Source organism: Rattus rattus, chromosome 3 (assembly GCF_011064425.1).
Source record: "Rattus rattus isolate New Zealand chromosome 3, Rrattus_CSIRO_v1, whole genome shotgun sequence".
In the NCBI taxonomy this organism is placed as follows: Eukaryota; Metazoa; Chordata; class Mammalia; order Rodentia; family Muridae; genus Rattus; species Rattus rattus.
Window position 1 is genome coordinate 77,941,006 of NC_046156.1, and position 27,503 is coordinate 77,968,508.

General features: G+C 39.4%; 1 protein-coding gene across 2 annotated transcripts in view; it reads left to right on the plus strand.

Annotated features, from left to right (window-relative positions):
- The first annotated feature begins 23,120 nt into the window (after positions 1-23,120).
- Positions 23,121-27,503, plus strand: part of Golim4 (golgi integral membrane protein 4) — an 84,216-nt gene continuing 79,833 nt past the window's right edge. For both annotated transcript variants that reach the window (XM_032898232.1, XM_032898233.1), the window contains exon 1: positions 23,121-24,118. In XM_032898232.1, coding sequence (XP_032754123.1) covers positions 23,932-24,118 — 187 coding nt within the window. In that variant the 5' untranslated portion in view covers positions 23,121-23,931. The remainder of the gene's footprint in view (positions 24,119-27,503) is intronic.

Here is a 27,503-nt window from a genome sequence, read left to right on the forward strand (position 1 = left end):
AATCATCTGGCTGCTTCCCTATTGAACCACTTCACGGCCACATAAAATCCAACTTAACTGTAACTATAGAGCTGCCCCACAGCTGATCCACCCACTCATAAGTGACTCTACCTACTGTGCCACTCTGGAACCACACAAAATATCACTTGGGGATCTCTAGAGTCAATCTGCCTTCCTGCATATCAGTCAGTCACCTTATGCACCATGCCATTCCACTCCCACATGGCTTCCTGTGACCCAGACTTCACATCGGAACCCCCAGACTTTATCCACTACACAACATCCACTCAACCTCATATATTAGCCTAGGAAACTATATGGAATCCTTCTGCCCCTTACCACACAGATAAGGCACCTCAGAAAGGCTTCCATTTCACCTACTTCCACCTGAAGACAGTGTGCAGTCTTCATACCATACCAACAGAACCCAAACCACAGTCCAGTGGAAGACCCTGCTGCAATAGCAACTGACCTGACAAGATAATCCCTGATATAATAATGGCACAAATGTTGGAGAAATTACTACTTTTGCATTAATCTAAGGCCCACTCCAGAAGATGAAACCTACAGATGGCAATGTTACTAGACCCAAGAACCTATAGCTAGGTAGGTCATAGAATCTAAGGAAGAACCCAATCCTACTGTTTTTCTAAATGAATGGAGTATTAAAATGACTCCCAGTGACTTCTTGTTATACCCACTGATTAATGCATCCTTCAACCCTTGTCATAAAAGCTTCTTTTTGCAGTAGGTGACAACAAAGAGATGCTCAACTGGTCAATACACAAAGAATAAGCATTTTTGAAGCTCTCAGCCCTAAATGAACTATAAGTGTGCTGCTCATTTTCTTCTCAACTTGATACAAGCTAGCGTAATTTTGGAAGAAGGACACTCATTTGAAAATATACATCTATGAGATAAATATAGTTCTTTTTCTTCGTTGACGATTTTTGTGGGAGGGCCCAGATTTTTGTGGGCAATGCCACTCTTGGGCTGGTGGTCATGGATGCAATAAGAGAGCAGGTAGAGCAAACCATCAGAAGTAAGCAGTAAGTAGTATTCTCACATGCTATCTGCATTAGTTCCTGTCATCAGGTTCCTGCCTTGAGTTCCTAACCTGACTTTCCTGGATGATGGACTACAAGCTATAAGATAAAATAAATGATTTGCTTTTGCTCTTATTGTTTTACAACCAGAATAGAAACTTTCACTACGACACCATTCCTCCCTCCAAAATGCAGGGATCTTCAGAGAGGAGAGCTTGGAAAGACTGTAAGAACTAGAGATGGTAAATGACTACATGGTAAAAGTATTTTGCAGACACCAAAAAGCTGCACATATGCGCTCATAGTGTTTGTAAGAACATTCATAAGACTTGCAAAAATTCAAACCAGAAAAAAAACCTTCAGCATGGTGAGGGAAATTTGGACAAGAAGTCCCATGCCAATCTTGAGATATATTGACATTTGATAGTTTCATAGAGAAGGACAACTAGTTTTGTTTAATAGTGTAAGCCCTATTAGGTCAACACACTACAGCTCATGCCCATACCCAAGAGTAACTGAATAATTCAAACTGGACTTGATGGATTTAAATGAACAATAAAAAATAATGAGAGAGAGAGAGAGAGAGAGAGAGAGAGAGAGAGAGAGAGAGAGAGAGAGAGGAGATATGAAATCCATTGGGTAGGTGGGTGAGGGTAGATCTCAGAGGAGTTGAGGGAGATGGATGTATATAACCAAAATATTTTGTATGAAATTATCAATGAATTAATAAAAAAGTCATTTTATATAAAAACAAACTGGAAGTAAGTGGATATATTCCCTTTCTGTGTGGAAATTTAGTACAATTCTTGGATATATGTCAAAGGTGAACTGTATTATAAATAGTCTTTTCTTGCAATTAACCATCACGCACCACTTCAAAATTGATTGTTCCCAAAGTCCAAGACTGATTTTATCACTTGTAATACAAGAGATATTTTAAGTGTACAAAGATGTAAGCTAGCAAATAGATTCTGCATTACAATTCTTTGTTTTCACTACTTATGAAAAGAAGCCTATTTGTAGCCTTAGAGAAAGCGAACAGTTAGCTAGGGAAGTGAATATTTTTCCTTCCTTGAATCTATGAAAGAAGTAAGCTTAATACATTTCTGGAATATATCTCAGTGTGTGGCTGTGATATTAGCAGTCTTTCCAACTCACCTTGCACTTTCATGGTCACTAAAGAGCATTAGTGTTACAAATGCAAAGACAGCACTTTAAGAAACCTGAGACTGGTTTTGCTGGTTGCATTCAGAAGATAAGTGGACAGAGCTCTAACAGTTACTAAAAATAGTTTCTGAGTAATGCATCTTTACTTTTTGTTGCATATGAGTCTATTATTCTCAAAGAGAAGAGAAACTGTTGTTGATAAATCAAAATTCAATTTCATGTGTTCTGTTCTTTGACTCCTTAAAAGAAGTAAATTCAGTGAGTATCTTGGATGCATATCAAACAGTGGCTGTGTTATGCGTAGCCTAGATTTCCAGTCTACCATGCATCTTTAGAGACAGTAAAGAGGCATCTGTGTGCATTTCAGAAAGCAACTCTCTGAAGCCTAATGATGAGTTTTTAGTTGCACTCCAAAGGAGAAATTAAATGGACAAAACTTTCTACAGCTAATAGTAATATTTTCTGAGTAGTAAGTCTTCATTTACTATTTCTGTTAAAGTTTAAACAAGCCTGCTGAGCCTTTGGAACAACAGGAAAGAAATTAATATGCTGCCTACTTTGACTCCAGGACAACAAAGTAAGTTTAAATAGTTTTTGACATATATCAAAGGGTGGTTGTGTTACAAGCTGTCTTTATTCCAATTTACCAGCCATTGTTCACTATAGATAAAGAGCCTATATTACTCCTTCATACATCAAAATAGCCAGTAAGCTAAAACAAGTTTTGTTATATGCCATCCAAAAGAAAATGAGGTGGGGGGTCTTAATTAATGTTCTATTGCTGTGAAAAAGCACTATGACCAAAGTAACTCTTTTTTATTGGTTACTTTATTCATTTATATATCAAATGTTATCCCCCCTCCCCGATTTTCCCTCTGCAAACTCCCTATCCCATCACTCCTCCCTCCTGCTTCTATGAGGGTGCTTCCATACCCATCCACCCACTCCCACCTCACTGCCCTAGCATTCCCCTACACTGGGGCATCCAGTTTCCACTAGACCAAGGACCTCCCTTCCCACTATTGCGAGATAAGGTAATCCTCTGCTACATATGAAGCTGGAGCCATGGGTCCCTCCACGTATACTCTTAGGTTTGTGGGTTAGTCCCTGGTAGCTCTGGTATGCACTCACTGGTAAGTAGATTTTAGCCCAAAAGCTAAGACTATCCACGATGAAACTCACAGACCATATGAAGATGAAGAAGAAGGAAGACCAAAATAACTCTTATGAAAGAAAGCATTTAATTGTGGACTTTCTTACAGTGTCAGGAAGTTAGTCTGTTATCATCATGGTGAGAAGCATACTGTCACACAGGCAGGCCTGATGCTAGACCAACTACATACTGATCGGTGGACAGCAGGCAAGGAGAGAGAGTGACAGGACTATCTGAAACCTCAAAGTCAACCTCATGTGACACACTTCCTCCAACAAGGCCATACCTTCTAATCTTTCTCAAAGTTCCACTCATTGGTCACTAATCATTCAAATATTACTTATAGAATTACAAGTGAACTTATGGAATTATTCTCATTCAAACTACCTTACCTGGACAAAATTCAAACAATTAGGACAAACACTTTCTGTATAATAAGGCTGCATCTCTTCCTGCATATGAACAAATTATGACCAGAGAGGAAAGGAGCTTACTGTAGCCTTTGAACAAGCAAAAGTTAGTAACTAAGCATGCTTCCTTTTTGATTACTGGAGAGAAGTAAATTTTAAAAGCTTCTTGGATATATCACATTGGTTGGCTGTGTGTTATAAGCAGGCTTTTCTTCTACTCCATCATACATGGTTCACTACAGGTAAATAGGTCTACATTTCCACTTCAAAAAGCAATACCCACAGACATCTAAGACTGGCTTTGTTAGTTGCACTACAAGATAAAAGTTAAGTGGACCGAACTCAAACATCCAACACAAATACTCCTGAGTAATAATCCTGTGTTCCTTGTTGCATATGATCATGCCCTCCATTATCCAACAGAAAAGAGAGGCAAACTTAGGTTTCTCCTGCCCTTTCATGTTAAGAATTTTCCATGGCTTTACCTTTTACCACCCACTCTTCTCATTGTTCATCCTTAATCTGTGTAATGTCAACTATTCCTTTTTGTGTTTAAATACTTGGAACTCTCCACTCTCTGCCTCCAATCAGAGACTATGGAATGACTCATACATGCATCACAACACTCATCTTGACTGTGCTTCCAATCTATCGTTCTTTTGACTTCATCCTCAGAATATGTGGAGCTGCAATTCATCCAAGGACCTAAGGTAGAAAAAGAATAGTTATACTTCATTTCTTTTCTTTTATTCTTACAGTGGCCAAACCACTCTGAACATGCCTGATATTGTCATTTACTTTATCCTTCATGTGATAATTGATTTTACGTGCCAACTTGACTCTATTATTCTGGGTGTGCCAAAGAGGCACAGCCCATCTTGGCATGAAATTAACATTTGAATTAATAGACTGAGTGGGTTCAACTAAGGCAAGAGAGGTCTGAATTAACTAAAAGGCTGAGTAATATGCATTTTCTTCTGTGTCTGTTGTCTTCAAAGACTTCTATCTTCTTTTTCAGACTTGTACTAAGTTAGGAAATTTCCCTTTTGCTCCTGCTGATCCTCAAGCCGCTATAATTATTACTATGACCCAGACTGAACCCCCTCCAACAATTGAGAAAGACTCCTTTGGATTTATTTAATCAACTTTTGCACAAGTATTGGGGGAAATACCCATAATCTATCTTTCTATGTTAGACTACTTTCCCAGCTGTCCCCGTCCCCAATACTTGCTGTTTATGCCTCTGCTCCACCAGGCTGTCCTCAGGGTCGCTTTCACTCTGGCGTGTGTTCATGGTCCATTTTATCTAATGGAGATCTTCTATTCTAACAGTCTTCCTCCTTCTTTATTCTCCTTCATTCTCCTTCGTCTTTTTGGTCCTATATACAGCCTTGCTGCCCTGTAACTGAATCCTGCCTCCTCTATTCTCCCCAGTAATTGGCTGTAGGCACATTAATTTAACCGATAGTTTTAAACTGGGGGCAAAGTTTACACAGCTTCACTTGGTATACAAGAGAATTTGCTAGTCAGAGCCAACCAGATCTTGGAAGTCAGTATTTAGCATTTGAATTCATAGCAGCACCAGACAAATCCCCAATATTTCCCCCTTTTTGTGTGAGCAAAAGTCACTTTCTCTTATAATAATAAATAACATACAGTAAGGCCAACTATTGGCCAGGTCATATTAGCAATGGCATATGCTCTAAGATCAAGAATCAACAAATGGGACCTCGTAAAATTGCAAAGCTTCTGTAAGGCAGAGGACATTGTTAAAGGACAAAGTGAAAATGAACAGATCATGAAAAGATCTTTACCAATCCTACATCTGTGAGAGGACTAATATCCAATATATACAAGGAACTGAAGAAATTAGACTCCAGAGAATCAAATAACCCTATTAAAAATGGGGTACAGAGCTAAACAAAGAATTCTCAGCTGAAGAATATCGAATGGCTAAGAAGCACTTAAAGAAATGTTCAACATCCTTAGTTATTTTACATCATTTGGTGACCCAAGTTGGGTGTCAGTTAATTTTAATTAAAATGTATGTAGTAAACTAATACAGCAACTGGGTTTTTTTTTTTTTGGTTTGTTTTTGGTGTTTTGTTTGTTTGTTTGTTTATTTTTGTTTGTTTTTCTTTGTTTATTTTGTTTTTCCTTAGCTCATTCCCCAATAAAGACACAGAGAGATCAAGATATATTTTAAAGCTTTGTTGCAACCCCTGGGCAGTCATTTGATCTATTTTAATTCCCTAAATGAATATGACATATGACAATCACCCAACCAAAATTCCCCAAATACTTGATTTTTGGTCCTTCCATGCTCCAGCTGAACTCTGTTGAACTCCTTCTTCTTCATTACTTCTAGTGGCTCAATCTGAACCTCTTCTCCCTCTCCCACTCCTCCCCTCTCTCCCTCTCCCTCCTCCTCCCCCCTTTTTCTTCATCTCTCTCTTTCTCCTTTCCCTGGTTGGCAGAAGTCCCATCCTATTCTCTCTTCTGCCTGACCATTGGGTAATCAGCTTTTATTGACAAGGCAGAGAATAAATGGTAAGAATGGACAGGATATTTTTTATTTAAGCATTATAATTCCATGTCTGGACTAAACCAAATATGAAGAAGAGAAATTGGCATTTGAATAACACAAGCATAACCTTTCCATGGTCACAAAAATATTATGCCTACAGGCCTGGAACAAAATCATTAGTGCTTTTAGTGTCCGTCCATCTTTGAGGCTTGGGGGCTTGGACCCTTCAGCCTTCATAACCATGCAATTTCTCTCTTATATTAAATTTATTTCTAAAAAAGATATTTGTATATCCTCTTGGTTCTTTTATCTGGAAAAATGTGTTGGCTCTGAGGTTTTAGGCAATAGTTCTCTCTTTGTTCTAAATATGTTGAAAGTTAATTGTTAATGTGGTAGTTTTAATAATTGAAGCCCTTTGTTGGGTGATTTAGTCATGGTGATTCTGATGATGAATATTACTGGCATTATTATAAAAAAAACTTAAGAGAGTACATTTGTCTTTCCCACCAAGTAGGGATGTAGCAGAAAATGCCACCTTTGGAGCAGAGAGTAAGGCCATGACAGAATTGAATTTCTTGGTGCCTTGATTTTGTATTTTTTAGGCTACAAGATGTGAGAAATGTTACTAGTGTTTATAAATTGCCCAAGAAGCTCAAGAAGAAGTAAGACTAAAGTATGTCTTCAGTCCTTTTTAGAAGGGGGAAAATGCTCATCGGAGGAAATACAGAGACAAAGTGTGGAACAGGAACTAAAGGCAAGGCCGTCCAGAGATGGTCCCACCTGGGGATCTATCCCACATACAGACACCAAACCCCGACAATATTGCTGATGCCAAGAAGTGCATGCTGACAGGAGTCTGATACAGCTGTCTCCTGAGAAGCTCTGCCAGCACCTGACCAATACAGAGGCAGATCCTTGCAGCCAACCACTGGACTGAGAACAGGGTCCCCAATGGAGAAGTTAGAGAAAGGACTGAGGCAGCTGAGGGGTTTTCCATCCAATAGGAAGAACAACAATATCAACCAACCAGACATTCCAGAGCTCCCAGAGTTCCCTAGGGCTAAACCACCATCCCCAGATTACACATATGGAGCAGAGGATGGCCTTGTTGGGCATCAATGGGAGGAGAGGTCCTTGGTCCTATAAAGGCTCTCTGTCCCAATGTAGGGATGTAGGGAAGGCAGGGGAGGGAGGCAGGAGGGAGTGGTGGGCGAATAGGGGAGTACCCTTATAGAAGCAGGGGGAGTGGGGATGGGACAGGCGGTTTACGGACTGGAAACCAGGAAAGGGGATAACATTTAAAATGAAAATTAAAAAATATCTAATAAAAAAGAAAACAAAAGAAATAATTTGCTCACTATGAAATATTTTTATTACAGTGGCCTATAATGGACTAAGACAGCACTTGGACCCTGTTAATCTTAAAAGTACTAACCACTCTAATTCTATTAGTAAAGAACTAATGACAATCTGTCCAATGATCAGAAAATAGAAGTAAGCAAAATGTAACAAATCAGTATCTCCAATTGTCAGGCTAAGGACGTTCTTGTCGTCTTGACTGAGATCATTGATCCTGTCTACCAAGAGGAAATTAAATTCTATTCCATAACAGTAGAGGTAAGAAAGAATGGGCTTGGAAGTTTCCTAAAAATTTTTATTTTATTTTATTTTATTTTAGTATTTTACGTTATTTATGTTGCTATGTCCTATGATAAAAGTAAGAAAATTAAAATTGTGACCTAGAAAAGTTTAGAAATGATCCAGTTTCCCTGTCAAGAAAGGTTTTTTATCACTTCATCAAGTTTAAAATAAAATATGTCTTACTGCAGTGTGATGAAGACAAAGGAAATACAGACAAGGTAATTGAATAAAGTAAGTTATACACAGTCTTCAGCCACATTACCAGTTACTGGAATGTTAACTCTAATTATCATAAGACTCATTATCTCCTTTCCTATAAATATCTATGTATCACCTACATATCATCTATATATGTGTCATCTACCATCTATCTATATCTATCACCTATCATTTATGACTATCTACTATATTGATCTCATCATTATATCTCATATTTATCATTTATTGTCATCTATAAGTCATCTATATAGATCATCTATCTAATTTGACATTTTTCTGTATATCTATATCTGTCTTTAATCAATCTATCATATCTACCTATCTATTTACCATCTATCTTTTTATCATCATCCATTTATGAATTTCTATCATCTAACTATATCTACCTATCATCTATCATCTATCTACCTCTATCTTCTATCTACCTCTATCTATCTACCTGTCTGTCTATATATATATATATATATCTTTTTATCCACCTTTCTTTCTATCTATCTATCTATCTATCTATCTATCTATCTATCTATTTAAAATAAACTGTTTATTCAATACACTGTTAAACTATTCTTTAGTAGTTAGTCACTTGGTTCTAATAGTCTACAGAAATTAACTGTACTAATTTGCCTTAATTTATTAGTATTATAAAATACTTGAGGCTTGAAAACTTGCAAAGAAGAGAGAATTACTGAGCTTATAGTTCTTGAAGCCAAAAGTCTGAATATCATCATGCCAGAACCTGTAAAGACCTTGTATCACAGCATGATAAATTGCAGTGGGAACAGAAACATGTCTGAGAAGAACGCATCATAATGCCTAAGTCTGAAGACTGAGGCAAAGGCCCAACCCTGCCACTCATTTAGCAATTCATTCATAAGAATTAGCTCAAGTCCCTGTAAGAATGACCTTGATTTCTTCTGATAACAGCGACTACAATGACTTCTCTTAGACTCAACTACTTCTTATATCACTGCTTTGAAGACCATCCCTCCAGCATAAAAAATTGAGGAGCAAACCATACCCAAAGAATAACACTCACTTTGCAATGATAATCTTTTCATGAAAATTGCTTCTCTCATATTACATTTGTGAGCAAATTGCATTTCCATGGGTACATTTCTAGAAGAGAAATTCATAAATCAAATGAGATGAATATTTTATAGCACTTGAGGTATACTGCCAACTTGCTCTCCAGAAATTGTGTCCTCATTTAGAATTCCTTTGGAATTACTATCTTTTTCAAATATTTTACAACATGAGTCATATTTGATATAAATTTTAAAACAGGATTTTCTAGAATTACTAGTAAAAAAGGATTAATATTATTGTTTCATTTCTTTGATTACTAAAGAGATTGTGCAAATGAGTATTTCCTCTTGTTTTCCTTTTATGAATTATAAATTTATGAACTTTATAACTTGAATTAATTCTTAGTGTTTTCCCAACACATGTAACATTACATAAATTTATTAAACCTAAGTTTATTTTATCTACACAAATGTTTTCTTTTTCAAAGATTTATTTTTATTTTATGTATATGATTGTTTTATCTGCATATACATAATTATCACTTGTGTCTCTGGTGCCACAGAGAACAGAGGAGATGCCTTGGATCCCCTGGAACTGTTAGAAAGACAGCTATAAGCTACTAAGTGGATCCACAAAAGATTCTTTATGTTTTATTTATATTTCAACTTCATCAGCATGGTTCGAACTGCAGTAGCTTAGCTGGAGAGATGATACAGTGCTGACAAGCACTTGATGCTCCTGCAGTTTCCTGCATCTAACTTGTGTGGCTCCAAATACCTATAACTCCAGATCAAGAGTGCACACCACCATTCTCTTGTTTCTGCAGGCATCTTCACACATGTGTGTGCATATCCACAGGCACAATTCCATGTATACATAAACCAATAGTAAAATTTTAAAGGGATTCAAAGTGCAATAATTTATTTATCAAACATATCAATCTATTAATTCACCTCCTATGTTATTCCTTCAAACTTGTCTACACTTACAAGCTATACTTAATCTAAAAATCAGGTCTTTTCACCCTCTTCTCTCTTCAGAACTTTAACATTTACTGTTTGTTTTCTTCTCGTTTTAACATGTATTTTTAATGGCTTTGTTTAGGTGTTTGCTACGATTTTAATGTTCAGCGTGGGTAGAAAATACATTTCATCTCATTTCTAACGTCCATTCACTGAGCATAAATTTACTCAGTGATTGTTCCATAGTTCGTGCAAGGCTTGACATGACTACTAGAGGCAGATGTGGGAACAAGTATTTAAATCAATTGGCAAGTGCACTTGACTGAATATTAGAGTGGATATTGTGGACAGAAATTTGAATGCCACCCACAGGCTATATTCTCAACACTTCTTTATATTTAGGAAGGCTATGTAATCTACAAACAACCCTCGGGGAAGCAGGCAGGTGGGCGGGCAGCTATTTCCAGTAACTTTTTGTTTTCTGATTTACTTCCATGTGAACTTGTGTTGACATTATGTACTGAGCCACCTTATTAGGCCCTCCCCACTCTGAAGAGCTGGGGCCCTCTGAAATTGCACACTGAAATAAATCTCTTCTCTCTTACTTGGCTTCTGTCAGCCACCTTTTCTTAGGAATGAGAAAATAATACATTAAGAGAAGGAGATGAGAAGAATGTGTAGAGTAGTAGCCCAAGTGCTAGAAAACCTGCCTGCTCTTTAATATGCTGTGATGTCAATTCATTCCTTATAGAAGACAGGTATTACAGAAAAGGATATGTACAATAATGTTAAAACTGAAAACTGGGGAAAAAAGTCATTGTTTTGGACAGAGTGGATTTGCATAGGCTACTGTTAATATTAACATTTATCTCATCATAAAATTACATAATGTTCTAAGATTAAAAAATGTTTCCAAATTATTAATCATGTTCCTACAAATTTACATTATAGTTTTCCTTTAACATGCTGAAACATTTTCATATGTAATTCACATAGACAAAAAAGTCAGAAATGAGAATTTTAAGAACTTAGTCACTGTTTCCAAGCAGAGTTTGTTTCTCTTCTTAAATGGGAGTGCTGGGCAGATATGGCCTTTGTAATACTATCACTCACTCATGTCCAAACTTGGGTACATGTGCTCAGCGAAACTGAATAAAAGCAAACATCCAGACATTAAGTCATTGAACAAACTTTTTGTTCAACTTCTCCAAGCTATATCTTCTCCAGGCTTAATGGTCTTTAATAAACTCTTTGTAGAGCTTCTAACATAAAACAAAAAGTCAAGCCATACCAGGATATATGAGTAATAATGTAGTTTTCATTTCTTAAAATTTCTATTTTGTTTCTTATTCCTCTTTGTTTTTAGTGGAAAATAATTTTATACAATATACTCTATTCATGGTTTCCTCTTCCTCATCTCCTCCCAATTCTTCTTACCTCCTTACCCTTCAAACTCCACGCCTTCTTTCCCACTCTCTTAAGAAGACAGAGGGAAATCTTTAAAAAGAGAGTAAAACAAAATGGACAAGTATACATACAAAAAACCCAAATGTCAAGTACAAAAACTGAATGCATACACACACGCACAAAATGCACACACATACACACACACACACACACAACATAAAAATACAAAATCTGAAACTATAGAATACAAACAAGCTTTAAAAAATATGCCCAAACAAAGCAACATGAGACAAAATTCTCCAAAATACAATTGAGTTTGCTCTATGCTGGCCATCCATTGCTGGGCATACGGTATTCTCATAAGTTTGGTTTTTATAGTGTGACTCCTTTAGAAAAACTAATTTTTCTATTCTAAGAAGTTGTTAATTAATAGCTTTTTCAGTAGGTCTGGGAAGTTGTGTTCATTTCCCCATTATAGCATAGGACACACCTCTCATTTAACGTTTGCAGGGCCTGTGCATACTGCCACAGTTTCTGTTCATAAATATGTTAATCCTGTTGCATCTGGAAGACACTGTTTCCATGATGTCATCAATACCTTCTGGCTATTACAGTTCTGCCTCCTGTTATGCATAGTTCCAGAGACCTAAGGGCATAGTTTGATTATGACATCTCATTTAGCACTGTGTGGCCCAAGGTCTCTTTCTTTCTTTTTTTTTTTTATTAACTTGAGTATTTCTTATATACATTTCGAGTGTTATTCCCTTTCCCGGTTCCGGGCAAACATCCTTCCCTCCCCCCTTCCTTATGGGTGTTCCTCCCCACCCTCCCCCATTGCCGCCCTCCCCCGACAGTCTAGTTCACTGGGGTTCAGTCTTAGCAGGACCCAGGGCTTCCCCCTTCCACTGGTGCTCTTACTAGGATATTCATTTGCTACCTATGAGGTCAGAGTCCAGGGTCAGTCCATGTATAGTCTTTGGGTAGTGGCTTAGTCCTGGAAGCTCTGGTTGCTTGGCATTGTTGTACATGTGGGGTCTCAAGTCCCTTCAAGCTCTTCCAGTTCTTTCTCTGATTCCTTCAACGGGGGTCCCGTTCTCAGTTCAGTGGTTTGCTGCTGGCATTCGCCTCTGTATTTGCTGTATTCTGGCTGTGTCTCTCAGGATCCATCTCTTTCTTTTTGGACGATAGCACAGCACCATTTGGAGTAATTTTATTGATACACATTGATGGTTTCAATTTGGGCCAGTCATTGGTTGTCAGTTTCTGCTCTATCTTTCTCTCTGCCCTTCCTGTAGGTAGGGCATATTTTAGGTAGAAAATCTTCTGAGTGGGTTGCTATTCTTTTCCCTCCACTGGGAGTCCTGCCTAGCTACAGGAAGTGGCCACTTCAGAATCCATATGCCTCACTGCTAGGAGTCTCAGCTAGAGTCCACCCCCAATCTTGTTTTAGAGATGCTCTGCTTCCGTTCTGCCAACCAGTTTCTGTTCTCTCTCCTGCTCTCCCTGTACCTCACCCACTCCTAGCCACTCCCTCACCATTCTCTCTCTCACCTAGTTTCCTCCCTGCCATTCCAATATTTATTTTATTTCTCCTTCTAAGAAAGATTCAATCATCCTTGTAATGTAATCATCCTGTATTTTATGGCTAATATACCCATATAAGTGAGTACATACCTCACTCAGGCTGTGTTCTAGTTCTATCCATTCACCCACAAAATCCATGATGCTCTTGTTTTAAATAGCTGAATAGTATTATCTTGTGTAAATCAACCACATTTTCTTTATGCATTCTTCAGTTAAGGGAAATCTAGGTTGTTTCCAGTCTCTGGCTATTGCAAATAAGGTTGCCAAGACCAAAGTTGAGCAAGTGTCCTAGTTGGTTGGTGAAGCATCTTTTGGGTATATGCCCAGGAGTGGTACAGTTGGTCCTTGAGTTAGAACCATTCCCGATTTTCTGAGAATCTGTCTGGGTTATTTTCTCACATATCAGGTGTCTACAGGTGTGTGCGTGTGAATGTATTTCTGGTTCTTCAACTCAGTTCCATGCATTGATCAATATGTCTGCTTTTATGCCAATATCTTGCTGTTCCTATTACAATATTTCTGTTACAACTAGAGGTTAGGGTTGACATTTTAAAAATTATTCAGTATTATTTTAGCTGTCCTGTTTTTGCGCTCTCTCTCTCTCTCTCTCTCTCTCTCTCTCTCTCTCTCTCTCTGTCTTTCTCTGTGTGTGTGTGTGTGTGTGTGTGTGTGTGTGTGTGTACATTGTACGTGTGTGTTTTCTTACAAAGCTGAGAATTGTTTTTCCAAGATCTCTAAAGAATTGTGTTGGAGTTCTGATAGGTATAGCATGCAATCTGTAGATTGCTTTTGGAAGAAGAATAATATTGTCATTATATTAATCCTACCAATTCATGAGCATGGGGAGTCTTTCCATCTTCTGATTTCTTCCACGTCTTTCTTCAATATCTTAAAAAATTATCATATAAGACTTTCACTTGCTTGGCTAGAACTTCCAAAGTTATTCTATATTTTTTGAGTGTACTTTGTCGTTTTCCTGATTTCACTTTCAGTCCACTTGACATTTACGTATAATAAGGCTACTGATTTTGTGAGTAAATTTTGTCTACTGCTACTTCGCTGAAAGTGTTTATCATTTGTAGGAGTTCCCTGGTAGGATTTCCAGTCATTTATGTGTGAAACCATATCATCTGCATCTACATAAAGAAATTTTGGCTTTTTCCTTTCTTATTTGTATCTACCTCCCTGATCACCTTCAGGTGTCTTACTTCTAGCTGAGGTTTTAAGTATTATATTGACTTATATAGTACATAGAGAGAGAGTAGGCATCCTTGTCTTTTTCCTGATTTCAGTTAAACTGCTTTATGTTTCTCTGCATTTAGGTTGATGTTGACTATGGGCTTGTTATAAATTGCCTTTTAGTTAACATGGGGGTATGTTACTTGAACTCTCAGTCACTCTAAGTCTACTATCCTGAAGGGATATTGGATTTTGTCTAAAGCCTTTTCTCCTTCTAGTGAAATGATTGTATAATTTGTCTTTCAGTCTTTATATGGTGGAAATAGGTTAAATAGCTTATCTGACCCAGATTTAACTTTAGTACATCATATATACATATATATATGATATGCTAAATTATATATATAATTATTTACTTTAGATTTTTCAGTGTGGTGGAATACAGATTTTTAAACTATACCCCCTTGATTTCCTTGATATCTGTTGTTATGTTTCTCTTTTTATTTATAGTTTTATTAATTTGGATCTTAATTCTCCATCTTTTAGTTAATTGGGCTAAAGATTTTTCTATCTTATTCATTTTCTCAACGAATCAATTGTTAGTTTCATTGATTTTGTATTGATATTTTGGCCTTTACTTTATTGATTTCATCTCCCAGCTTGATTATTTCTTGCTATATACTTACTTATGTTGTTAGTTCTTTTCCTCTAAAGTCTTCAGCAGTGGCCTTAAGTTCTTAGTATGAGATCTCTCCAACATTTTTTCTGTATTTACTAAGTGGTATGAACTTGTCTCTTAGCAACTCCTAATTTGTTTCCCAGACGTTTGGGTACACTGTGTTTTATTTTCACGCAATTCTAAAAAGTTTTAAATTTATTTATTAATATATGTCTTTACTTATTTTTCATTTTGTAGTGAGTTTTCCAGTTTTTAAGAATTTGCAAGCATTCTGCTGTTATTCAGATTTAACATAAGGTAAAGTGACACAATATTTAAATTTTATTATATCTTTTGAGACTTGCTTTGCAATCATGTATGTGGTCAATTTTGAGAAAGTTCTATGAACTACTGAGAAGATGATATATTCCTTTGTGCTTGGGTGAAATGCTCTGTAAATATCTGCTAGGGCCATTTAATTAGTGACATTATTTAACTCCAACATTCTTCCGTTTAGTTTTTAACTGAAAGATCTGTTGATTGTCAAGAATTGGCTATTGGAATCACTCACAATAACTGTGTGGACAAACATGTAATTCCAGCTGTAGTAATGCTTCCTTTATGAACTTGGATGTCCATGTGTTTTGTCTATAAATGTTTATTTAGATTTACAGTATATTCTTGGTGGGTTTATTTTCTTTGGTGAGTATCTAGTATCTTTCTCTATCTCTTTTGATTAATTTCTGTTTATAGTGTCTTTCTTCATACATTAAAATGGCATCACCATCTTGTCTCTTGGGTTCTTTTACTTGGAGTTTCTTGTTCCTTCCTTTTACCTTATGGCAACATCTATTCTTTATAATAAGGTGTGCTTCTTGGATGCAGCAAAAGAATGGGCCGAGTTTTCTAATCTGGAATTTGATACTGTTAATATTTGGTGGTGTCAGTAGCAGTATGTATTTATTCCTGCTATTTTGTTGTTTTGTGGATTGCCCTACATTTTCATTAGATGGTTTGGGTATATTTATTCTTTTGCTTTCTGCAGTGTGGTTAACGTGTTCAAACTACATTTTCCTTTTGTTCTTTTCTGTAGAACTGGATTGGTAGATATATTCTGCTCAAATTTGGTTTTATCATGGAATGATTTACTTTCTGTCTATTGTGATTGATAGTTTTGCTGGGTATAGTGATCAGACATGGATTTTGTGGTTTCATGTCCAGAGTGAGCATGGAGGATTCTTGGTAGCATGTGTTGCTGGAAATAGGCAGCTGACCCAAAGGATCAGGGACATCTTCTTCGAATCTCCAAATGTAATGCTTGACATCGTTAATCTGCCCAATTTTACTTTATACTTACTTCTTTTCTGCAAATCAACAAGCATATACTATCTATCAGTCAAAAGCAAAACCAGAAGCAAAACTTATAAACAAAATCCTAAACTTTGTCTCAAGCTAGTTTCTTCTTGAAGCTACATGTAGTTTTTTCTCTTTTCAGTCTAGGAGCCAACTTTCCATGACTATTACTTTATGTACCCTTTATCCTTTTATTCCTCAATTCATTTCAGTTGTCTAGCTTAGTGATAGACTTGACTTTGTTTTTAAAGGCTTTCATTTTCTTTCCTATGAGCAACACCAACATCCCTTCCCCTTGAAGAGTTCTCTTCCTATTTCTTTTGTGTTTTTACCTACTTCTCTTCCTTCCTTCCTCCCTCCCTCCATTTATTTATTTATTTATTTATTTATTTATTTATTTATTTATTTTTCCATGCAGGTGCCATGGTATGCTTGTTGTTACAGAAGACTATTATTACTGCGAATCAATTCTTTCTTCTTACCATGTGAGTCCTGGAGATCAAACTCAGGTCATAAGGCTTGATAGTAAAGTAAGTGCCTTTTCTTTCTGCATCATCTTGTTATCCTACCCAACCACCACCACCACAGAAACACACACACACACAAACACACACACACAAACACACACACACACACACACACACACACACACTTTTTTCCATTAGACTCCTCTTTAGCTGTAATTTAAAAGAATAATAGCAGGACTTAACAAAACAAAGCAACTTACTTGTTTAATGGAGATTCTTTCCTACTGGGTGGACAAATATATGAATTCTCTCCAGAAGACCTCTGGCACATAAACTTTCAGCCTTTATTTTCCTACTGAGCTAGGTATAGGCTGCTGGTAATTACACAATTGCACTTGCCATTTTAATTGTGTGGTACAATTTAGTATTATGTAAAGTAAGAAATATAGGGGTAAAAAATAGGTGTTTCTATAGACATTTAGATGAATGCTTTGAAAAGCTCCGCAGTAACTAGTAATGTGTTGAAAATTGCAGCCAAATTAGCTGAAAAATAAGAGCACAAAAACCATAATGCTTGAAATCTGGCTTCATTTAACACTGAAATCGTGTTACCAAGGACTGCTCAGGGAAGCAGCATGTAGAATTTGTGAGTGACACACCATGCCTGAAAAGGCAAAGCTGAGTTTCACCTAATGATGCATTCAGACAGGCAAGCAAAGGCTTGACCTCACATTAAAGGAAAACTTAAAAGGCATACACATATATGTTTTGAGGTGTCTAAGTGTCACTTTAATGATTTAATGATCGTCGGCTTTCACCAACTCTAATTAACCAACTGCTTATGCTAATTGTCATGCCTATGAAGCTGCTTTCCTTAGGACTCGTGATTACACCACGAGGCCACTTCTGTTCCTGTTCTTTTTCTTTAAACTATTTAACTTTCAAGCCTTTCAGTCTTTCCAGCATTAAAGAATAAGCCTCACACCTGCATGTTCTTTGCAACAAGGGCCCCACTTCATTCTGTCAGGACATCCATCCACCTTCCTCTGCCTACCTTCACCACAGGCTAAACATAGTAGCTATTTTTAGAAAGTTGAGATGTAATATCTACTGAAAATGTCAGTCCCTCATTGTAACCTATGAAGTAGAAGTCCAGCTTTTATGAATATAAGTTATGTATAAATCCCTGTACTGTGAAATCACGTTTCATCAGCGTAGGAAAGATGATGCCCAGTTAGGGAGTAGCATTATCATTTTAATTGGCAAACTGGAGCATAATTTTAAAAATAAAATATGGATTTCCAAGATCATCCAGATATGGAGAGATGCCGCTATAGCTTTTAGTTCAATCTAGTGTCTGATCCCTCTGGGGTTTTGATGAACCATACAGAGCACACAGAAATATTTTTTCATTTTATAAACTCTGGCACTAATTGTCTTAATAATTACTGACTTACTCATGATGTGGCAGATAATGTGAGACTAAATGAGGCTTGGACCTGGCACTGTTCGTCTCCAGCCACCTTTGAAATGTCCCCACGCATCTTTACGACAGGCAAGGATTATTTTCAGGAACTGTATAGTAGAAACGGTCAAGCCTTGTGAAAAAAAGTCATTGCTTGTCTGTTCTCAGGTTGTTTATCGTCATAGTTACACATGATAGGTTTGTTTTTAAACACATTTTCTAAAATGTTATTTATGTGTGGTTGCTTGGGCTAGATGAGTTTTATGCATTTGAGTTCCACAATATTCATACAGAGGTCAAGGGACAACCTTAAGTGTCGGTCTTCCCCCTTCACCATTTTTGAAAGAGGGTGTCATTTTGTACCAGCTACACCAGGTTAAGCCTGTGAGATTCTGAGGAATCTCCCATTACTGTGTTCCAATCATGCAGAAACTATAGATGGGTGCTACCAACTCTGCTATCTTTGGTTCTGGAAATTGGAACTCAGGGCTCAGGATATACCTGACCAATTCTCTACCCATTGAGCAGTCTTGCTCTAGTTTCTATTGAAAAGGATTTGACTTACTGGGATTCACTAGTCATTATTCCTTGGCCTTCTCTTTTTGATATTTGTTTTGTTCTGTTTTGTTTTTGCTGGTGGTGGTATTTGATTTTTCAAGCCAGGGTTTCTCAGAGAAACCAAACCTGTCTTTCTTAGAGTGCTCTGTAGACCATGCTGGCCTCAAACTTGCCTGCCTTCACCTCCTCAAGTGCTGGGCTTAAAGGCTGGGCTTTGCTCTCTTTTAAGTCCTCAAATAGTTAGAAATTACAAAGGCAGACTTTTATTAGCATACCTAAGAAAAGCATCAAAACATGAGTCAAATAAACTCCAAGGTTGTACCCTCAGTCCCATACCTGCCTTTTTGCTTTGTTTATCTACTGGCAGCTACTGCCGGTCATTAACAAAACCTTGAGAAAAAGAAGGTTTTAACATATTTCTCACAGAACTTTCAAAATAACAGACTTCTCCAACAGGACTTAAAGGTGACAAGAGATGAGGTGAATGTACAAAGTAGGCGACAACAAATTGGTGGGGTGGGGAGATAAAGAAAGCAATGGCAATGAGACGCGGGGTGAAAGTTCTTTAAGGGATAGAGATTTATTTCTGCCATTGTTACATGGCACCATTCATACTGTGAGTTATTGAAACTTAAAAGCCGTTTTACATTTATTGATTGAGCTACCAGTTATTTATTTACTGTTCTACAATCCTTCATCTTGCAGCAATAAAACCTTCAGGCCAAAAGCAACGTTGGGGAAGAAAGAGCTTATATTTGTAGGTCATATCCCATCATTGAGGGAAGTAAGGATAAGAACTTAAAGCAAAAACCATAAAGGACAATAGCTTGTTGGCTTGTCCACTGGTTCATACTCAGCTAGTTTTCTTTTTCATTGGATATTTTTTAATTTACATTTCAAGTGTTATCCCTTTTCCTTGTTTCCAGTCCATAAACCCCCCTTATCCCATCCCCCCTCCCATTCTTCTATGAGGGTGTACTCCTACCCATCCACCCTCCCCTTCCTGCCTCCCTGCCCTGACATTCCCTTTCACTGGGGAGTAGAGCCTTAGCAGGACCAAGGGCTTCTCCTCCCATTGGTGCCCAACAAGGCCATCCTCTGCTATGTATGCAGCTGGAGCCATGGGTCTGTCCATGCGTACTCTTAGGATGGTGGTTTAGTCCCTGGGAGTTCTGGTTGTTGGTATTGTTCTTATGGGGCTACAAACCCCTTCAGCTCTTTCAATCCTTTCTCTCACTCCTCCAATGGGGACACGGTTCTCAGTTCAATGGTTGGCTGTGAGCATCTGCCTCTGTATTTGTCGTGCTCTGGCTGAGCCTCTCAGGAGGGTAGTCTTGGTAGTAATGTTATAGTCCACAGTGGGCTGCATTGTTCTACATCAATTACCAAGTAATAAAGACAATCCTTCACAAACCTTTCCACAGGTTAGTTTGTACTAGTCTTTCCTTTGAAATGATTCTATGTGTGTCAAGTTTACAATTATATTAAGATATTTACATGCTAGAGATTGAGCCCCCAGGCTCACACATGCTTGACAATATTCTAACACAAGCCTGCATCTAAGCACACAATTTTAAAGTAGAATGTTCAGCACTAATGTTGGGTGTAGTTTGCTTCTCCGACAAGTTATTAAAACCTATAAAATTTTATTTACAGTGAGGATATTTCAGTAAAAATTTCCATGCAATGAAGTTTACTTACTCTACATTTCCATACATTAGATTGTTCCAAATTGTGCATCAGCTGCCTTTTTCAAGTCTATTTTTCTTAAGCTTTCCTCTTTGGAATATAAGCGCAGCTGAACCTCATTCACTTAAACTAGAGAGCATGCTAAAGTTCTCAAATGTTATCTTAGTGCTTCTCGTGTGTAAGGTTCTGATTGTCTTTTTCTTGACTTAGACACAATACTGAATAGGTGAAAGTTTTCCATACTTGCAATTTCCAAACTATGTGCTTGCATTGTAAATATATATGATGTATAGATATTTACTTATGGAGTACTTTTAAACAATAAAGAAACAAAAATGAAATACAACTAACAGTGGACCTTCCAAGACCAGTGTTAAGTAGCTCATAAATTATAAACTCTATCCAAAGGCAGTGCTATGTAAATATAATTTGTAGGCCCTGGATGCCCCCATGTTGGCTGCTCAAAAGCTCTATACTTGTATATTCAAGAATCTAGAGGCATTGGTCACCTTGAAAATGTAATATTGTAAAGACACTGCCATTAGTGATTTTATGGACTTCTGCAAACCCTTCTTAAATTTGAAGTGATGAATAAGTTCAGGTAGTAATTTTCTTGTCTTTCAAATTTTGTGACTAAAATATTGAGTTGTGTTTTATGGCCTTGATTATATTCTGTAGAATCAGCTGTCTGCTTCAGGCAAAGAAGAACCTAAGAAACAGGAATCAAACTATGAAATCAGAGGTTTAAAATGTGGAATCAGGAATTCAGGAAGCACAAGAAATTTCAGAGAAATATAACAGAATACCATGTGCTATGCAATTTCTGAGCAGTCTTTCCACCCTTCTTGTTCTATACAGCCCGTGTGTGTGTGTGTGTGTGTGTGTGTGCATGTATGTGTCCAGAATAATATAATATTCAAGCATAGGCCAAGATTATTACTGAAGATCTTATTTCCTTAGTGAATTTCAGCAGAGTTTTTGCACAGCTTTTGAACAAATTTAGTTCTGAGGAATTCTAAAGAAATCCCACTAATTTCTCCCAATTTCTGTGAGTAAAACAGAGAGCGGAAACCTTAACTGGTGGTAAACGGTAAATTCCAGGAGACTGAAGACCATGGGAGTTACACCATTACTAGGGAACAAAACTGAGTTTCTTTAGACACTTTTCCTTTTAACTTTAGTTTTTGGTTGTGTGTTTGTTTGTTTTGCTGCAACTGGGGATGGAACTCAGTAGCCACTACATTCTAGGTAAGTGTGGCTGCAAAAGTAAGCTATCATCCCCAGGCCTTTTTTGACCTTTGATCTGAGACAATGTCTCGAGATTGCTCATTCTGATTCTGGACTCCTGTTGTCTCAATCTCCCATGTATCTGGGGTTGCAGGTTGTACCACCAGGTCTGGCATAGGCTCACACTTATACAACTATTATTGTCATACTGGTCAAATTCAGTTTCTTTGTTTCCAACATGTAAATTGAATGTCCTGGCTAAGCATCAGTGTCAGAGCATTTTGAACAATAAAATGTGATTTTTATTAGGTAAGTGCCTAATACCAGTCTTGCTTATTTTCCATAGTGAGAGAAATCACCCAGTCTGCCTGTGTGGCTCCTGTTAACCTAGGGTTTCAGGGCTGACCTCAAACATTCAGCACAGGGACTGTCTTGAAAATGTATCTGGTTTAAACAGATTTCCTTCATTTTAAACCCTCACTCCCCATAATTAATGGTGGTGACTAAAACCCAGGCAAGGTATCACAAGAATTATATAGAATGAAATATGCAGAATGAGATAAGTGCCACCGCACAACTGCTACTTTTCCGAAATAATTTATTTCCCTTAGAATTCAGGTCAAGAAGAGAAACAAAATTATCATTTATGCATAACCTCAATTCCACACACACCCTTATTACATGGAAGAAACAAATGCACTGTGGATTTCTTTGAAGTGGTTTGGAGTTGTTATGCTTGTCAAACCTTTTGTTAAACGTAGTGGGTTTTGTTGGCCCTGAAAATGTAATTTAAAAATGTAACTGATGTTTTCCTGCCACCATTAAGAGAAATACACACTGGAAAATGAATGCATACTCATTTCAGCCTGTAAGAGTTGTTTTTAAATTATTCCATTTGCAGCCTGAGGAAACATGAGATCATTTCTTTCCCTCTGCCAACAAAGTGATTTCCCCACCCCAAGTAGACAGTCAAGTGAGCTTCAGGGTCCCATCTTACTTCCTACTATCTTTGGTAAGCTTGCACAAAGCCTACTACCTCTAATGGGACAAGAGTCAGTAGGCAGCCCTTGAGGGAATGTGCAAAGAACATAGTGTTCATAACCTGAGCTCATTATACTGGCTAAGAAATGAGCAGAGCTAAGCAGCGTGCATGCATGGCTGATTTGCGGTTGTTGGTGTGCACATGAGCACTGTACTCTCGCTCCACGTGCATTCCAAGTCCTGGGACATACATGCACACACAAGCGCACACGTGCGCAAGGATCACCAAGCCTCAGGCCAGGACAAGTCCCTAGCCTCACCCACCCAACCCCCAACCGGTCTCCTCCACCTCTCCGCACCCATCCGGGCTCCACGTGGGCGCACCCAGGCGCCAGGCGGCCGCGAGCGGCCCACGGAGCTCAGAGCCTGCCCGGAGCTGAGAGGGAAGGCGCGGCCCGGGGCGGGACGGACAAAGCTGGCGTCCAATGGAGCCCAGCATTAGCTCCTCGAAAGGAGGGAGCGGCAGCTTGCGCGGGCCCAATGAGCGGGGAGCCCGAGTGGGACTTCCTCCCGGAATCCCGTTGGCCATGATAGCGGGGCCGTGGGTGACACGTAAGTTGGGTGGGAGGTGGCGGGCGGCTGGAGCTGCCAGATCAGTGACACCAGCCCACCGCCCCCCTTAAGCAGACCAGACCAACCAGTCCCCCATCTCTTTACCATCCCGGGGGACCATACGTGGGGACTCCTCTGGGAGCCAGCTCCTTTTGTTGGGCGCGCGTCCCCTACCAGTGGTAGCGACAAAGTCCAGCCGCGGGAGCCGGCGCGAGGGGCGGGGTCTGACGGTGGGGACAGCGAGGCCAAAAAGTGGGGAGTAGGGAAAGCCGAGCCGGCGGCGCGCGGGGACCGGTAGCGAAGGGCAGCGGGCTCTAAAGTATGCAAAGGGACTCCACGCGGGCCCAGCCACTCACGGAGATCGGACATCGCAGAAGTTTGGTGGCTGCTGGCTGGGTGGCGTCGATGACCTGGAGCCCCACCGCTCGCGGGGTCTGAGCGGCCGCCACTTCCCCTCTGGTCCGGCTTTTGTGTCTCGCGTCTTCTGCTCATGCTGTGTTCGGCTACTTCTCGCGGTGGCCGCTGCTGAGCTGTCCGACACAGCCGAGGACCGAGGACACGACGGCTCCCGCAGCCGCAGCGCGGGGCGCAGGAGGGACTATGGGAAACGGGATGTGCTCCCGAAAGCAGAAGCGGATCTTCCAGACGCTGCTGCTACTCACGGTGGTCTTCGGCTTCCTCTATGGCGCGATGCTCTACTTGGAACTGCAGACGCAGCTGCGCAAAGCCGAGGCAGTGGCGCTCAAGTACCAGCAGCACCAGGACTCACTCTCTGCTCAATTGCAAGGTACAGTTAAGGGGAAGCGCAGCCAACTTCTCTCTGAGCTGGTGCTAGGGCTGGAAAAGTAGCTTGGTGTACAGTTGGCTTTGCAGGTACCACCCATTGACCTTCTGATGCATCTCTGGAAGCCGCCCAGGGGATGTTGGCTTCTGAGTGTGTTTTGGGGAGATAATATGCCGGTTTTCCTGCTCCCTCCCAGGAGCTACCTTTGAAATCCACAGCACCAGCGTGTAGTCCTGCCTGGGGTTTGGTGGGTGCATACAACATACCCGAAGCACTTGTCAAAGGCCCAACTGCTATCTAGGGAAGCAGCCCTTCCGCTACATCTGCCAATCCCTTCCCAAGAGGCAAGCCTTGGTTTGTAGACATAAAGAGTTGTGCAGACATTTCCTAACCCGTGTTCTTTATAAAGGGGGTAAAAAAAAAAGGCTATCCACTAGTGGCTCATGAGTGGGACCTGCAAACTTGTGTTGTTATTATTGCCTTTGTTATGTTTGCTCATTTAGTAGTTAACTTGAGAAATGTTGGGTGTGATGGAAAAGTCTACTGGACTGCTGATTATCCTACAGATAATTATCTTTTAAAAAAGACCTGTCTTTAACAGAAGTGACAGCTCATTCTGGTAAGGTTGCAGAGCAAGAGGAACACTCCTCCATTATATAAGCAAACTTATATAGCTAATATAAAAATCAATATAGTGATTCCTCATAAAGTTGGAAATGGATCTACCTCCAGATCCAACTAAACCACACACACACACACACACACACACACACACACACACACACACACACACACACAAAAAAGACCTGTCTTCCTGGGGAAGCCTTTGTTTAGCTGATCCTTAGAGCCCCGTGTGTTTTACGAGTTTTAGAGTTAACTTTAAGAAGTCAAAAAGAAGAAACATAAAATTTCACTTTGCCAGCCACAGAAGACTGAACTTGTGCAAGATGCTCGCAGCTTGTATCCTTCCGTGTTAAGACTCGCATTGTGAGTTTCTACAGTCCAGATGATGTGTGTGTGAGTGCATGTAAACACTTTGTGGTTTCGTTAAGGATATACTCGTCGTATGTATTTTTTTATGAATAATTTTACCTGTTCTGCTGGTTTGTTTTCAACACTCACAAAACTCTCTCTCCAGTACAAAACAAGTGAGAAATAAAAAGTCCTACCTAAAGGCTGACCACCCTTGTAGTGAATGCAAATATGGCTTATTCAATCATCCTGGGCAGAAATAAGCCGAGGGGGGAGGGTGTTTCTGACAGTGGATGGGCATACAAATATAAAACAGATCCCTTTGCTTTGATCCAGCTATTCAGGCATCTTCTAGGAAGGCATTTAAGATGGGAGAAAATGATATGTAATTATTTGCTTGGTCTGATTTGTTCGTCCCAACTTAGAAGAAAAGAAAGTATTTTTAGCTTCTTGGTGCTGCCTGGCTCCAGCCAATGAAAATATGTGGCTGGGCTTCCTTCAAAGGGAAAGCTTGTTTTTGATAGTTTCATATTTTAAAAAAAAAGTTTAAAGTATGAAAATTGTCTATGAGTTGTTGGTATGAGAATGGTGGATACTTGCTTATTTATTTAGAAGATCAATCCTACCTCATGAGATTTAGTGTGTTTGTTTGTGCATATGTTGACTTGTCCCCATGTGCACATGTGAGGGCCAGAGGTTTGTTTTCTTTCTTTCTTTCTTTCTTTCTTTCTTTCTTTCTTTCTTTCTTTCTTTCTTTCTTCCTTCCTTCCTTCCTTCCTTCCTTCCTTCCTTCCTTCCTTTCTTTCTTCCTTTCTAGATTTCTAGATTTGTTTACTTATTTTATGAGTACACAGACACACCATAAGAGGGCATGGATCTCATTACAGATGGTTGTGAGCCACCATGTAGTTGCTGGGACTTGAACTCAGAACCTTTGGAAGAACAGTTAGGGCTCTTAACCACTGAGCCATCTCTTCAGCCTGAGGTTTCCTTCCTTAATCTAGTATCTCTATTTTGTTTTCCTGAGATGGGGTCTCTAACCGAGCTTAAAGTTGACTAATCAGTTAACACCTGGGATTGGTGTGTGTGTGTATGTGTGTGTGTGTGTGTGTGTGTGTGTGTGTGTGTGTGTGCACCAGTGTTTGTTTTTCACTGTCCACCTTATTTCTTGAGACAGGCTCACTCAGTTCCAGCTTTGATCTCATTGTTTCAGCCAAACTGTCAGACTGTTTGACCAGTGAGCTCCAAGGATGTTCTGTTGTCACCCAGCATCCCCCAGCACCCAGACTGCAGGCACACACCACTACAGCTGGGTTCTTACACGGGTCCTGGGAATCCAAACTGAGGTCTGCAAGCTTGCACAGCAAGCAAGCACTTGCCTGGCTGAGCTGTTGAGCCATAGCTACTGAGCCCCTGAAATGTTACTTAACTGTTGCTTTGGCCTTGCAATAGTTGCAATGATTGGGTAGGAGGAATTAGTCCACGAACTGGCTAAAGTTTCTGCCTCTTTTCAAAACAGCATTCAGGATTGCCTCTAGAAACATTCATACACATGTCTGCATGCTATTTAATAAGGAGCATTTTCTGCAGGTATGCAGCTTTTGTTTTTCCTTCCCTGGGACAGATGGTATTTTACCTTGCGGTGCCACACACCACCTTCATAGGTGAGCTTCCGGAGGGTCTCATTTCATTCTTTTTAAAAATTATTCATTAGGTTGGTTTTGATATGTATGTCTACATGCGGGTGTTCATCAGTGTGGAAGTCATAGATTGATGTCATATGTCTCTTCTCATTTGCTCGCCACCTGTACATTTTGAGATGATGTCTTTCACTGAACCTGAGGGTTATTGATTCAGGCTAGGCTGGCTGGCTTTGCCCACCTGCCGGTCTCTCCTCCACAGCCATGGGGTTATAGAGCAAACTGTAGGTCTGCAGTCTACTTTACTGCCAGCACCTGAAACCCACCCTCCCTTCCCCCTCCATCCCTCTCTCCCTCCCTCCCTCTCTCCCTCTCTCCATCCCTCCCCCTTCTCTCCCTCTGTCCTTTCCTTCCTCCTTAGTCCTTTGTTTAAGACTTGCTTAGTGGGGTTGGGATTTAGCACAGTGGTAGAGCGCTTGCCTAGCAAGCAGCAAGCTATGGGTTTGGTCCTCAGCTCCGAATAAAGACTTGCTTAGCTACGTGAGGCAGATCTGTTAACTTGACTTAGATAAAGGTCAGAGTTAATTTTGAGTGGCCTTCTTTTAAAACATGACTCTTGGGAAAGTTGAAGTGACTGTATCTGTATCAAATGGCACTCATGCGTTAAGGGAGCATAGTTAAGCTCTCTTCGTTTGAAGTATAAACTGTACTCCAGGGTCCTTTGAATGGAGGCTGCCTTTCTTTGGACACTAGTCCCATAATTGGAGCTGGAGAAT